The 15,964-nt window shown below is 34.0% G+C and overlaps 1 protein-coding gene across 6 annotated transcripts; it reads left to right on the top strand.

Annotated features, from left to right (window-relative positions):
• Positions 1–1,804: 1,804 nt before the first annotated feature.
• LOC107852794 lies at positions 1,805–14,633 on the top strand. Of its 6 annotated transcripts, XR_007057676.1 has the most exons (8): positions 1,805–2,034; positions 2,118–2,303; positions 2,587–2,666; positions 8,423–8,523; positions 8,642–8,718; positions 9,999–10,734; positions 10,815–11,018; positions 11,581–12,173. XR_007057676.1 is itself a non-coding variant. In XM_047415299.1 (4 exons), the coding sequence occupies exons 1-3, from the start codon at positions 10,489–10,491 to the stop codon at positions 11,626–11,628; spliced, it is 498 nt and encodes a 165-aa protein (XP_047271255.1). In that variant the 5' UTR covers positions 10,454–10,488; the 3' UTR covers positions 11,629–11,989; positions 14,402–14,633. The 6 variants fall into 6 exon arrangements, 2 of the variants coding, with proteins under 2 accessions (XP_047271255.1, XP_047271254.1); XR_007057675.1 differs by having other exon boundaries at positions 1,806–2,303; XR_007057677.1 differs by lacking the exon at positions 2,587–2,666 and having other exon boundaries at positions 1,807–2,303.
• Positions 14,634–15,964: the final 1,331 nt, after the last annotated feature.

The following is a 15,964-nucleotide window of genomic DNA, read 5'->3' as shown; positions in this document are numbered from 1 at the left end:
GGACTATATGTTAGTGCAATCGGTGCACTAATGTATCTTGCTAATACTATAAAGCCTGATATTGCCTTTTTGGTTAGTTTATTAGTAAAGTATAGTTTTTATCCTATTAGGAGACATTAGAATGGGATCAAACACATATTACGGTATATAAAAGGGACTAATGATCTAGTCTTATTTTATTCTAACAATTGTAGTCCTGATCTTGTTGGTTATGCTGATATAGGGTACCTATTTGACCCACATAAAGTTAGGTCTCAAATAGGCTATGTGTTCATATATGGGGTACTGTCATATCTTGAAGATCTACAAAGCAGTCTATCATGACCACTTCATCAAATTATGCTGAGAGAATTGCTATCCATAATGCAAGTCGAGAATACATGTGGTTGAGATCCATGATACATTTCATTCAAGAAAAATATGATTTGAAATGTGATAAAGTGTCTATGATTTTATATGAAGATAATGCATAACACAGTTAAAGGGAGGATTCCTAAAAGAAGATAGAACGAAACACATTTTTCCAAAGCTTTTCTACACACACGAGCTCCAGAAGAATGGTGATACCTATGTGCGATTAATTCATTCAAATGATAATATTGCTGATTTATTCACCAAGTCTCTGCCAACTAAAACTTTCAAGAAGATGGTGCATAAGATTGGGATGCAGAGATTCAAGTCATTAAATTGAAGTTTCCATCAGGGGGAGTGAAATATGCAATGTATAATTTTTTTCTTAACCAAGGTTTTGTCCCCATCGAATTTTCCTGGTAAGGTTTTTAATGAGGCAACACTAAAGACGTATTATAAGATGTGTGTACTCTTTTTTCTTCACTAGAATTTTTTCATTGAATTTTCCTAGTAAGTCTTTAGCGAGATACATTATCTATTAATGGACATCTATAGAGGGTGGGAGGTGGGGCGTTATATAATATGGATGTCATGTGACATATATACGTGTGAATGTAATGAGAGCTAATAGTTAGTAGCCAAATTGAATTTGAACACCATGAGCTACTTATTCAAGTTGGATTTAAATACCAAAGTTACTTGTTCAAATTGGATTTGAACAACAAAGTTAGTTGGTCAAATTGCCAACTTGATGTCAAGCTTAACAAGCTTAGGGAGCAAGATTGGTGCTACAAAAATAGTCACTCTTTTATACATTTTTATATATAAATCCAAGTAGTAAACATGAATCTACTAAAATTCTCTCATATTCTCTCCTTTCTTTAAGTTTAATATTGATATTTTATCTTTATTATATAATAGTATTTTTTTTCTTTTTGTAATTATGATTCATTCTACCTCTACTAGTTCTCATTGTTTTGTAACAGTGTGTAAAAATAGAACCAACTAATAGACCGAATCGATAAAAATGTTATTAGTTTATTGTTATTGGGTTAAAAATTTTATAATTTTTTTAATTGGGTTATTGATCAGTTTTAATTTTTTCTTATTGGGTTATGGGGTAAATCGATAACCCAATAATAATATACTAAATTACTACCACTACTGGAAATTATCCTTATTGCAACGTACTTTTTGGCGACGATTAACAAAGCGTTGCAATAGATGGTCTATTGCAACGGTCTCAAGCGTTGCCAAAAATTATTGTTCTATTAGCTATAATTTAACATTATAACTGTTGCTTTTGACCATAAGCATTGCAATAGCTAAATAAAATAAGCTATAGCAATGCTTATTTTATTTCCTCCATTTTCACAAAAAAATTTCATTTATTCCGCCAAAAAAAAAACATTTTAATAAACCTATAGCTTAAACTTTCATATTGTACAATTTTATTTCTTTCTTAGCTCTAAACCTATGGGATGTCTATATTATAATCGACGATTAGGCTGCCAACTTTCTCTTAGCTTAAACCTACAGCATCGCTACAATAATCGACGATTAGGGCTGCCAAGTTTTCTCTTCGATTAGCTGATATTGCTGTAATAATCGATTATTAAGGCTGCTAAGTTTTCTCTTTGATTAGATGATAGAATCGCTACAATCAATAATTAGGACTGTCAGGTACTCTTTCATTAGCTGATAGACTCGTTACAATCGATGATTAGGGATGCCGGTGTACTATTCGCTAAAATCTCTAACGACAGTCACTACAGTTGCTACAAATGATTCAATCTTGTGGAGATGATCTCATAGTGAGCTGCCGGTGGTGAGCTCTGTGGGATTTACTGTCACCGCTTTAAAAATCGATTTGTGTTGGAAAGGCAGATGAATTTTGCACAGTAATTTCTCTCAAATTTGCACTTCAATTGCTTCAATTTTGGAATTTTAAGGTTAGTTTTATTCTTCTATGACTTTGCCCTAATTTTTTGGGATTTTGGGTTTTTCTTGGGTTTATTTGATTGCGTGAAATTTTTGTTTTATCCTTGTAATTCTACTAATTACGGTCGTTATGTTGGGGAAGATGTCGTAATGTATTATATTGACAACCAAAAGTTGAGGAAGATGAGCGTTACTGATTAGAGTTTTAATTGTTGTAGTCTTAATTATTGATTTAATTTGTCTATAAGTAGTTTCTATGTTTAGATTGTTATTCTTATTTATGTGGCTTTTCAGATTAATGAGAAATGATGATGAGAAATGATGTCTATGGAAAGGATGATCTTTAGCCTGTTACTTTGAAAATACTTAAATAGGTAATTCATTTTTGATCTCTGTAATAGCAACAAGAGCCAAGCTGATTTTGGACTATGCTGTAAACTAGTGAATATTTATAGCCTATTGGTTGATCAGTATTTGAGAGTTATATGCAAGGTTGATTTCATTGATACCAGGAATGTTCTGCTGCTCTTGATGAACTTTGGTTCAATAATAGAAAACGTATGATAATTTTCTATTAGATGGGTCCTTATTAAACAAAAGAAGCTCATGTAATTTTTGGAAAACTATTTTTGCTGTAATTTCTTGTGCTTTCACTCACCTCAATAATTTGTTCAATTCACAAGCATTCTTTGCGGAGTTAATCCTTTCCACCTAGGATGGATCAGATGGGCTCCTACCAAGTGTTGTAGCTAGGATACATACCTGGAATCTTCAAGTTGTTACTCCCATGCCTCACCAGTGCAACACTAGGACATCCTCCTAGGTACAAGGAAAATTATTTCTTTAATAAAATGAATTCAATTTATTATAGCAATAATTTGTTTAATGAAACCATTTACAACTTGAAAATAATTGGTAGAAGTACGCATAACCTATCAAAAAATGAGTGTCTTTCACCTGAGTTAAGATGTTAACCAGCTCATTTTGGGAATAGGATAGGATTTGAAATGATACATTTGGAAGTCAAGTAGGTGGTCATCCATTTCATTCTAATTTTGTAGGTGGTCATCCATTTCATTCTAATTTTGTCTTTAGGTTATAGCTTAATTGGTGGTGTTTGGCAACTTTATGCACCTAGACTATTCGATTTGGTACATATAGCCCCTATTAATATAAGTGATAGGTAACTCTTCCTATAAGACTTAGATAGGTAGGATTAAATCATTTATCTTGCCTCGATTGAGATGTGAGTCGTGATTTGACATGGTCTTCATTCCAGTTTCATTAACAGTTGACCTCCAGGTCACACTTTTAAAATATGCACGACCGCTCCTTTAAGTGGGATAAGTGCTCAGATTTCATTAATTATGAAAGGGAGGATATAACCCTTGATAGGAAGGTGTAGAAGATGTGGATTAGGGTAGAGGGTTATTGGGAGAGAGTGCGTCAGTAATAGAAGGGGAGAGTTCTTCTGTGTCTGAAGTTTCTGTTCATGATGTTGTAGTTATAGTATTATCTTGTGGCTAGTGGTGTTAGTTTAGTTTGCAATATGCACTTATCTTTTGTATCTGTTATACTGTTAGTTTATTTTGCATACTGTACTAGTTTATATGTACTTATCTTTTGTGTTTGTTATACTATTATCGGTGCTATGCCGGGGGTCTATCAGAAGCAACCTCTCTACTTCACCTGAGGTAGTGGTATGGTCTTTGTACACTCTAACCTCTCCAGATCCCACTATGTGGGAATACACTGGGTATATTGTTGTTGTTGTAAGTATATTTACTTGATTATAGTTTTTTTGGATTGATTTCTTGTGAGTTCTAGTTATGCTACTTGAGTTCATTGATATTGTTATTGTTGGTTCACATTTTTGAAGAGTCTAAGCAACCTAGATAAGAGATGTTGTTAAGTTTGCAATCTCAAAATCCTAATAATTTTGTTCTTCTATTCGGTGAAGTCTTCTTAGTATGGATTGCTTATGTCTATTAAACTTGTTAAAATATTTGTGCAAGTTTCTTGGCTGCTTGTTTCACATGGTTGACAATGTTTATATTTTAGCTTAGCACGAATCATAATTTTGGTGATTTTTTGTGTTATATATATGTAGGATCTTAATGGATAATGAAGATAAAAGTTGGATGAATTGTTTAATATAGTCTAATGAGTTCGAGCGTAGAGTGAAATATTTTCTTAAAAAGGCGTTTGAAAGAGATGCTCAAGGAAATGAGATACTATATCCTTGTAAAAACTGCAAAAATCAACATTAGTGTTATAGAGATGTGGTGGAGGATCACTTGCTTTCTAGAGGGTTTCTTCCTAGTTACACCAAATGGACTTTCCATGGAGAAAATGCTTCCTCGAGAAAGACACATCATCCAATCAATGATGATGAAGGTTCTAATATGCGTGATGATATTGATGGACTACTTCACGATACATATAGAAATATAGATGCTGAATCGAGGCATGGAGAAGAAGTTGGAGAGGGATTACCTAAAGATGCAACTACATTTTTTAAATTATTAGAGGAAGGAAAACAACAATAATATCCTGGGTGTGAGAATTTTAGTAAGCTGAGTTTCACCAATCGATTATTCTTATTTAAATCATTGCATGGGTTGAGTAACACAACATTTTCAGATCTCTTAATGTTGATAAAAGAGGCCTTTCCCTTTGCTCAAATACCAGAGTCTTTCAATAAGGCTAGAAATGTGATAAGAGATTTGGGTCTTGATTATGAAAAAGTACATGTGTGCCCTAATGATTGCATGTTATTTTGGAAGGACAATGAGAAAGATGAGATTTGCTCTGTATGTGGGACTTCTAGATGGAAGAGTGTTGGTGGTGCCTCAACCAATGCAATCTCTAAAATTCCTGTAAAGGTTTTAAGATACTTTCCCTTAAAGCCTAGGCTTAAGAGGATGTTCATGTGTCCTGAAACAGCTATTGCAATGAAATGGCATGCTAATGAACGACCAAATGGCGAAAATCTAAGGCATCCCGCTGATGGCCAAACATAGAAGGATTTTGATCATTTGTATCCAGACTTCTCTAGAGATCCTCATAATGTTAGGTTAGGTATCTCGAGTGATGGTTTCAATCCATTTCGAACAATGAGTATTTCTCATAGCACGTGTCCTGTTATGCTGATAAACTATAATTTATCACCATGGATTTGCATAAAGACGGAGTATCTTATGTTGTCAATGATCATTCCAGGCCCATCTTCTCCTGGAAATGATATGGATGTGTATTTGCAACCACTGCTTGATGAATTAAATAAACTATGGGAATCTGGAATAGATACTTATGATGCTGAAACCAAACAAACATTCAAACTGCGTGAAACCTTAATGTGAACAGTTAGTGATTTTCCAGCATTAGCAATGCTTTCAGGATGGAGCACTAAGGTAAAATTGGCATACCCTACTTGCAATCATAACAAATGCTCTCAATATCTCAAATATAGTCGAAAGATGTGTTATTTGGGTCATCGGAGATTTTTGCCACTTGATCATGCACTGCGAAAAGATAAGAAGTCATTTGATGGTAAGGAGGAACATAGACGCACACCAATTCCTTTGTCGGGTATAGAAGTGCTTGAAGAGTTGCATAAATTTAACAATGTTTTTAGAAAGGGCAAAAAGAAAAGGTCTCGAGATAATAAGGGTCCTTGGAAGAAAAGATCTATCTTTTTGAATTGTCATATTGGCCAGATAATAAATTGAGGAAAAATCTTGATCCAATGCACATAGAAAAGAATATATGTGATAGTTTGCTTGGGACTTTATTGGAGATAGATGGAAAGTCAAAGGATTATGTAAATTCTCGATATGACTTACAATAAATAGGAATACGAGAGGAGCTACAACCGATAAAAGATAGTAATGGAAATGTAAGTTTGGCTCAATCTTCATTCTCCATGGAACCGGAATAGAAAAAATCGTTTTGTAGCGTCTTGAAAAATGTCAAATTACCTAAAGGGTGTTCTTCAAATATATCAAATTGCGTGAATATGAAGGAGATAAAGATATTCGGGGTACAAGAGTCATGAGGCTCATTTTATAATGCATCACTTGCTACAGGTTGCTGTTAGAAAAGTGTTACCTAGGAATGTTCCATTGACATTGATTAGGTTGTGAAATTTTTTTAGAGCCATATGTAGTAAGGTAATTTGACCGAGATATCTTGAAAAACTGGAGTCTAAAATTGGTGAAATTACATCTAACCTTAAAATGATTGTTCATCCAGCATTTTTTGATATAATGCTACATTTTCCTGTTCATTTAGTAAATAAAATTAAGCTTGAGGGTCCTATTCATCTTCGCTGGATGTATTCCATTGAGAGGTCCCTATGTAACCTTAAGGGGCTCGTTCGTAATCGATCATGCCCAGAAGCATCAATAGCAGAAGGTTATTTGGTTGAAGATTGCTTGACTTTTTGTTCAAGATACCTACATGATGGTGTGAAGACGTGATTTAGTAGGTACCAAACTGAAGATGAGGAATCCATTCTAAATTTATCCCCTATATTCCCTAAGAATGGTCATCCAATTGTAAGTGAGAATAAAACAAATTGCACTTTTTTGATGGATGTAAAGTTATGTTATGAAGCACATCGATATGTCCTTTTTAACACGGGAGATGAAGAAGTGGAAAAGTTCATTGAGTAAGATATTTAACCATTAAACTTCATTCGCTTATTTATGATAAGGTACATAAACATCTATTTATAATGACCTAGTAATAATATTTTCAATATTCTTGATTGCAGGGAACATAAAAACTCATTGAGTAGTCATACTAGATCTAATGCATGTGTAAGAGCAAGAAATCATAGTCGTGAATTCAGCAGTTGGTTTGAAAAGAAAGTTAAAAATGTTGAAGTATCCCATCATTTAAAATGGCTATCTAAGGGGCCTAATATGGTGGCCAAGAGATATAGCGCATATTTCATCAATGGATATCAATTTCATACAAAAGATCGGGATGCCTCACGCAAGACTCAGAATAGTGGAGTAGCTTTATCATCAACAACTGATAGTTTTGCTAGTGCTAGGGACCAAAATCCCATAGATGGAGTGGTGGTTTATTATGGAGTCATTCGAGATATCATTGAGATTGATAACTATGGTTGTTTTAGTGTTGTCCTGTTTAAATGTGATTGGCATCAGAATGAAGTAGATAAGTATGGGTTAACTCGGGTATACTTCAACAAGTTATGCAGTCAAGATGATCCTTTTGTGTTGGCATCACAAGTTTATCAAGTTTTTTATGTTGTGGATCCAATTGAGAAAGATGTTTATTATGCAAGGAATAAAGTCCCTGTTGATTTGTATGATCTAGAGGAAGAGAATTTCCCTAATATAGGAGAAACATATCGGAGGAAGCCTAATGATAAAATTGGTCCCTTAACTAGATTAGATGAGGGTGACTTTAGATAGGTATGAGAAGATGGAGCTGTTGTTGTTGTTGATATTCCATCTACTGAAGAAAATTCAAAAGATATAGTTGTGGAAACATCAAAAGACGAGGATGAGTTTGACGATACTGTTTGGGATTGGATGGAGGCAGATGATTAAACAAAAAAGTTCTTTTGAATATATGCTCATCATTAGTTTCATTTTTTTTGTGAGTGTCAAATTTTATTTTCATATGTATTTTATATCCATGCTTGTTTACAAAGTTGATCACTTTAATTCTCAATATATAGAGAACATTACGTCTCAATATCTTACTTTAATCTTTATTTTTTGACAATTTGTTGTTTGTAGTAAGATTTTTTTTCTTGATTTGTATTATTGTGTTGTTTGTAGTTAGATGTTGTTGTTTTTAGTTAGATGGTGTTGTTATTCAGTTTCTGTGTATCGAAATGGCAAAATCTGTATGAGTTCCAAGAGGAATTGGGTGATCTGATGGTACTTTAGGGGTTGTTTGGTTTGAAAATATTGGTTTTGGATGAGTTGTATCTAAATAGAGTAGAATTAGTGCAAAAGATTTATATAATCAACCTGAATTTTGGGATTTATGCTTCTGTTTAATACATTGGATGAGTGAAATTTTACGCTCTTTGTTCTTTCAAGATTGGTGCTTTTGTCTAATGTCTACCACTACGATTATATTTCAGGATTTCCACCATGTTACAGTGACTCTGTTAGGAAAATCACACCTGGATTGCCTCTTTTGTTGTACAACTACTCAGCTCATCAGTTTCACAGAGTTTTTAAGGTCTGTATCTCTACACTATTTGCATTACATGGTTGAATGTAAATGGATGAATTTTGTATTACTACTATCACACTGTTCTCCTTTTTTATTCATCGAGCTAATGCTTAAACTGCTACAGGTTGCTAGCTTTGGTGGCTCAAACATTGGTCTGTCTGCCTGGACAAGAACCCTTGTGAATCTTGCTTTCCTGCTCAGGTGAGAAAGTTATTTAGCATATTATTTTCGTAATTTTATGTGACCAGGATTAGGAGGGACAATGTTGAAAATGTTACTTCTTCTATGATGTGTATACAAGATATGATAAGCAAAATTATTGTCTTATGCCAATCCAATCCAATGTGAATAGCATAGCCTCAACATTTGCACCCATATATAAAAGTATTGGTCACTGAGAACACCCATAATTCAATTAGAATTTAGATTCGGTATTTGAAGTTCTTCTTCTGAGAACACTGTTGGAAGTTCTGTTACAGGATGAATATCTAATTGTTTCAGGTGGTTAAGCGTACCGAGAAGTCATTCATTAAAGTACCCATTTTTTTTATTGCATTCTCATATCTTACTTTGGCTGTTTTGCCATTCTGCATAACTTTTGCAGTCGTTTGGGAAGTGTTGGTCAAGACATACTTGTAAGGATCATTTCTTTTTGTTTTCTTTTTTTAATCAATAATAAGTGTCGCAGTACTAATCGAATCAGTCATTGCCAAAATGGAACCAGATACAACTAGTGCTTTCACTAAATATGGAAACATTTCTGCCATCTTAAATGCCACCATTCCTTCATAACTGAATACAACAACTATGCACTTCTCCACTCCCAGTTTCCTTAAACCTTTCCCTAAACACTCCGCTTGAAATCCCGGTGATCGGTTTGACTTATCTGTTATTGAACCCCCAAATAAAAGTAAGTCAGGTACATAAACAGAGTATTTTTTAGTTAATGCACCTATTTGAAATTTCCATGTGACAGTTCCCTCACCAGCGAAGCCATGGATTAGTACGACTATGGGTTTGTTCGGGTCAGGTTTGGTTGTGGATTCAAGGGAAATGGCACATTCAGGGAAAAATGGCTTCTTCTCACGTCTTAATGGACATTCCAATTATATGTATGGTCATTAATACATTATTAGTTCTGATATCTTTAACACCTAAGCCGAGACAATTGCATTATATTCCCACGATAGTTATTGGTCTGTTACAATCACTATTCCAATATCACTTTTAGCAAGCCCTTTGGTAGATTTTGATATGCTTCTAAATTTGATAGCTTGTCAATGAATATATGCCACACTGCTTGTGAAGAAAATTTACTCTTACTACGATAACCAAAAAAGACACTGTTATGTCTTAAAATTTGTCATGTAAAGGGCAGTTCTTGGTAGAATTACTGGTACATTAATTTGGGTCTAATTTTTGAATATGGAAGGTAATTTGGTAACCAGCTTGACATTACATTTTTTCTCTTGATCTTACAGAGACTTAAAGAATCATGAATAAGCAAGGGTGTTCGAGAAATCATCAGAAAGCTAAAAACTTTCTTTCAGTTGGATCACTAGCAGCTCTACGAAACAAACAAATACTAGAACACAAGAAGAAGAAGAACACAGGATGCATAAATGCAAAGAAAAAGAATCAAAAGCAAAAGGAGAAGGCAAACATCATTCCACATATATCTCAAGTACAATAACAAGTGTAACAAGTGCCAACTATATCTTAGGTATCAGAACAAGTGCAATAGGTGTGTCCGAATTTCACCTCTCTTGCATCACCAACACCAGTAGAGGAGCAAGTGCGACAAGAATTTCCAGACTCCACCATTCGTGCATTACAACCCATAATTGAATGAGTCCGGCAAGCTCAGTCATAACTTCCAAATTTACAAGAAAATGAACAATCTGGAGAAGGCAAGAATATATATATATATATATATATATATATTTTAGTTCATACTATTTCAAAAATTATATGCATTTTAGTAATTTTATTGTTGATCTTATTGCATGCCCTTCAACTAATAAAAGAAAAAGAGGATGGAATGACCGTCAACTAATACTGCTAAATGAGTTGAACCAGCCTATTGGTCCAACTAAAGCTGTGGTCACTGAATTTTCTAGCTTTTTTGTCACATTGGCAAGGAGCGGGACATTTTGTCCTCTTAATCTCAGTTTGACAAAGTTGAAGACACACGATGATATGTGGAGCTATATTCAGGTTCTAAGTTCTCAATATTTTGATTTCTACTTGAATGATTTTCACAATTTTTACACTAACCCAATTCAACCAAATTATAGGAGAAATATGACATTTCTAACAACGGGAAAGAATGGGTTATGAGATCAATTGATGCAGCATTTAGAGGGTATAGGTCCAGATTCAAGAAAGATCACTTTTATGCGTACACCAATGATGAAATTCGAAGGGCAAAAAGGCCTACATCTGTTCTAGAACTTGTATTTGAGGATCTCCTTGAGTATTGGAATTTAGAAGAAGCAAAGGTATGATATCAATATGGACAACTGTTATATTATTGTTAGAATGCATTTATTATTGAATTTATCACACCTGATCTTTCTTTTTACGCTGTTCTTTCTTTCGATATAACGCATAAAATTCTATATGATTAAACCTTCACTACTTCGATCTTTTTATTAAAAACTTATTCATAAATACTGACTTGCAGGATACTTCCAAGACTAACAAAGAAAATAGAAAAAAGCTTAAGTATCCGCACACTATGGGCAAAATAAGTTTTGCTTTAATCCGCGAGGTTGGTGTTTTCTCATATTGTTACTATGAACTTGTTGAGTTTACTTGATAATATTTTAATGCTTACTTGCATGTAACTAGGAAAAAAAGAAGGAAAATTCTAATGCTATGTCGAATAAGAAATTCTTTGTGGCTATTAGAAGGAGGAAACCTGATCGAGTATATCAGGACACATCTGAAGAGATTGCAAATAAAATAGTATGAAATTTTCTATTTCAAAATTGATTAAGATCATTGTTTTCTTAATTATTGAATCAACTTAATTTACTTGCTCTTGGATTTGATGTGTAGGATGAAATAGAGAGAGTAGAGACTCAAGAAAGTGAATATGGTACTTAATCAACTGATGCATTCACAACAGTTATGGGGCTTGATCATCCTGGTCGAGTAAGACTACTCGGACACGGGGTTACTAAGACTTTTTTGAAATAGAAAGCAAATAATTATGGATCCTCTTCAAAAGAAGATGAAATGGTGGAGAAGAGATTAGATGAGCTAAAAGAGAGGATTCAACAAAGAATGAATGCTCAAAGAGATGCCATTGAGCGAGAAGTTACAATGAACATCATAGCACAACTTTGGCTTCTAAATCCAGGATTAACACTTGATCCTAATATGCTAGGATTTAATGTTCATTCGTCATGAGAAGCTCTTTCTAATCAACCAATAAATCGTCCATCTGTTGGTAGTAACAATCAAGGTCAATTTCTATTTTTTGATTTGTTAGTAGTAACAATCTGTTGGTAGAACTTCTATTGCTTTTGGTGTGTGTTTGTTGCTGATTAGATGGTGAAAGTTTGGTATTAGTATTTTGGTATTGTGGGCTGGTATTATTAGTTTGGTATTGTGTCCTGAAAGAATATAAAGATGATCCCTCCCTTTAAGCTTGGGCCAACTGAGAAGTTTCTTTAAGCGGTGCTTGTTATACCTTTTTCATTTAAAAGGTAGATGCTATACTATACATATCAAATTTCTGGATTTGTGTCAGTACTCTACATGTTAACTGGTCTAAGAATAGTTTGTTGCCCATTAATCAAGTGCTGCATTTGCACGTTATGGCTCTAATTCTGGGCTGCCAGATAGAGATACCACTGAAATTTTGCCTTGTGATTGATAGGTCTGATGAATTACCTGAACTTAGTAATGGTGATCAAATACCTGGGCCAGCAGGTATTCATATCTAATTGGAATGTAGAGCTGGATTAGGAGTGGCCTGTTTTTGTTGTGCTCTTGTAAAATCTCTTTAACAGTTAATTGGACTTAACCAGGTAATTATTCCATTAATCCCACCTCCATTAGTCTATTCCAGGTTCTCAGCTGTTATTATATTAATTTTGTTAACCTTTTGGCAGGCTATTTTGTTCCTTTGGCCTTTTTTGGGTATATGATCGACTCTCTTGCTAGTTTTGTACATTTAAATTTCGTAATTGCGAAAGCATTTTGACAAGTTAGAATGCTTCTGCATGGAAAGATCATCGGTGGAAGAGTTAGTTTCCTGTTAGATGGCACGATGTTTAGATATACTCCTGAAGAGCAGCAGTTAGGGTCCATTAATTTGTCCTTTGGTGTTGCTCTTTCACGGGGAGGTTCTTGTTCTTTTCCTTGTAGTCCCGGTCTAAATTACCCAATATTTTTGAAACCAATTTCATCCTAGCTTCATTTCCCAGTCAGCTCTGGTTTTTTGTATCTCATTTTCTCAACGTGACAGATAGTTTTGTCATTGTACTCCAATTGGAAATTTTGACCTATTTTTGAGTCACCAGCGAATTGAAGAGGGAAGTGTTTTTGTGAGTTTTTTTCTCCCCCTCTCCTTTTTCTTAATGGGAAGTAATTCAGAATTTAAATTTCAATAATATTTTTGGTTTCTGAATTTGTGCTGGGAGCTTCATCATCTGACCGTAGCTTATGATCCATTTCCCTTGTTCTTACAGTCTTGGGTAGATGAGCTGTATGTATTCTTAGATCTTCTATTTGCAAACTTATATGTTTCTTTTATTAAATTGTAGAACTATTTGTGTCATTTTCTATATACACATTCGTTCTTTTTCTCCTAAGTTATATTGTAGGAAGATTTAAGAAATTGGGAAAATGGTGCTTAAAAATGTGGCTTATAGTGTATATCTCTATGAAAGAAGATGGAGCATGAAATGTGCTTGGAGAATTATAAATTTCGTCCTCTATAATGATGAACTTGTGACTTCCCTCGGATGTGATTGTGTTTGGCTGCTAATTTTTGACTTGGTCCTTTCAATACAATGTTTGCTGTTTCATCAGCTTGATCTCTACTATGCGTTTATGTATACGGTTCTGAATTTACTAGTGCTTCCTTAAGTCAGTTGTTGATATTATGTAGGCTTTTAGTTTTTTTTTTCAGTGTATTAAAATAAGAAATGGTTATTTCTTCAGTGGGAATCCTCTTTGGCAAAGCATATTGTTGCAGTTCTGTCTTATATCAACGTGTAGATATTACTGATAGCTGAAGTACCAGGCTTGTTCAGTTACGAGCCATTTCTGGACGCAGAAACCAAGTCCTAATTAGTACTTTTGAAAGTGAATTTAGTTGGCTTGGGACCTAGTGAAATTATGTGAATTTGAGAATCACACTTTATGGAAACCTTGCAAAGATTCCAAATTCTGAATATTGCATTATAGTGAAATTATGTGGATTTGAGAATCGCACTTTATGGATTTCAAAGAGCCTTTTTCATCTGTGCTGATTAAGTTCTAGGTGTATAAGGGACATAGAGGCTTTCTTGCTTCTTTCTTGGTGGCAGGATACTATCTCTCCTGCCTGAAACAAAAAATCAAGTTAGACAATTTGAATATCAATAGCGCGGTCCAACTTAGAAGCTGCAAAAGCTCAATAAACATGTAGTTACAGAAAAGAGTAAGCTACAATTTTTGGTGGAAGAGTAAATTCAGATACACTAGAAGAAAAGATACAAGCCTACCACTTTGGGGAGTTTGCTGTTTCAACGAGCTAGACAGTCGAGAGGATTTGCCTCTTCACTAGCTAACTTATACATGGTTTATGTGCTTATTTTGTTGTGGAATAGTCCTTTTTATGATGTTATTTAAGTGCTAATTTATATTATTTGTTCTCCTTTTATAGGTGTTCAAAATGAAGAAAATGATGAAAACATTTACCTTCCTTAAGAAGATTTTTGGGTTATGGATAAATGCTCTAATATCAATAGTTTTGTGTTGAATTTTTTGAAACTTATTGCGACTTGAACTTTCTAGTATGTAAAAACTTAACTAATCATTTGGACTTGATTACATTTTACTTTTGGGTTTAATTTACTAGCTTGTTGCATATTTTTAATTATGAGATTATTAATGAATGATTTTGTTTTGTAATGTGTATATATTGTGTTAAAATTTATTATGTAATACAAATTTACATTAATACAACTATTTATACAAATCGTTTCAATTTAATGACATGTGGCAATTATTGTTGCAATAGATTAATAAACCTTTGCAATAGGTACTCAAAAAGTGTTGCAATAGTACAAAAGTGTCGCAATAGATGTTATTGCAACGGTTTAATGTCGTCGCAATAGATGCTATTGCAACGGTTCAACTTCGTTGCAACAGTATCTATTGCAACGATTTGTAACCGTTGCAATATATTAAAATAGGCGTGGCAATAAGTAATGAAATAGTTGTAATAGGTAGTCAAAAAACGCTGCAATAGAATAACAAAAGCGTCGCAATATATTCTATATCAACGGTTACTAACCATTGCAATAGAATCTATTGCGACGGTTCATAACCGTTGCAATAGATGATAACAGCCGTCTCGATAAGTCAAAAAATAACCGTCGCAATAAGTCCATCTATAGCGACGGCCGTCAGGAACCGTCACCATAGATATACCTATGGCGACGGTTTAGACAACCGTCGCAGAAACCGTTGCCATAGATCTATCGCAACGCCCACCTATCGGACGCTTGCCTAACCGTTGCGATAGGTCTATGACAACGATTTTTTAGTCTATTGCAACGGTTTTGAAACCGTCACCATAGACCTAATTTTGGGTAGTGTACTTTGCCCCAGCTTACACACATACATACATACAAACATACATACATACATACATATATACATACAAACATACATACATACATACATACATACATATGTATACATACAAACATACATACATACATACACACACACACATATAGAGAGAGAGAGAGATTGATCTATCGATAGATAGATAGATAAACCAAACCGATAATACATAAACTAAACAATAGATCGATGCGCATAGCCCTATTGTTTTGTGTTAAATATATACAAATGCTTTTAGAAAAATATTTTCTATTTGCATATTAAAAACAAGAAAATAAGTAAGAAATAATTTGTTTCCTTAAAAATATTTTCCCTCCATATCGAACACACATGTTATCTCATAAAGAAGATGAAAAATGATTCTTTTGTCAGTATCTTTTTAGCCGCATTTATCATACCGAATTCGTTTAGTGTGATTTATATTTCTTGTGTGGTCTGAGTCTCTATTGTACAACAACATACCCAGTATATTCCCACACAATGGGAAGCCCCTATTGCACAGAAATGAAATTACCTAGCGAGAAGAATAACAGTTTCGGTTGAAAAAAAACATTTTATTATCATTCCAATCCACCTCTTACAGCATACTCAAATA

The sequence above is a fragment of the Capsicum annuum genome, chromosome 7 (genome assembly GCF_002878395.1).
Source record: "Capsicum annuum cultivar UCD-10X-F1 chromosome 7, UCD10Xv1.1, whole genome shotgun sequence".
Lineage (NCBI taxonomy): Eukaryota > Viridiplantae > Streptophyta > Magnoliopsida > Solanales > Solanaceae > Capsicum > Capsicum annuum.
Note: the sequence above shows the minus strand (reverse complement) of the source record. Positions and strands in the feature narration are given on the sequence as shown.

What these genes read in the sequence shown, in the direction of transcription:
- LOC107852794 (XM_047415299.1), top strand. Translation starts at nt 10,489, where the DNA reads ATGCATTTTAGTAATTTTATTGTTGATCTTATTGCATGCCCTTCAACT. An exon ending in ATATGTGGAGCTATATTCAG is followed by an intron (nt 10,735 to 10,814) that starts GTTCTAAGTTCT and finishes ACCAAATTATAG; the next exon opens with GAGAAATATGACATTTCTAA. An exon ending in GGAATTTAGAAGAAGCAAAG is followed by an intron (nt 11,019 to 11,580) that starts GTATGATATCAA and finishes TTTGATGTGTAG; the next exon opens with GATGAAATAGAGAGAGTAGA.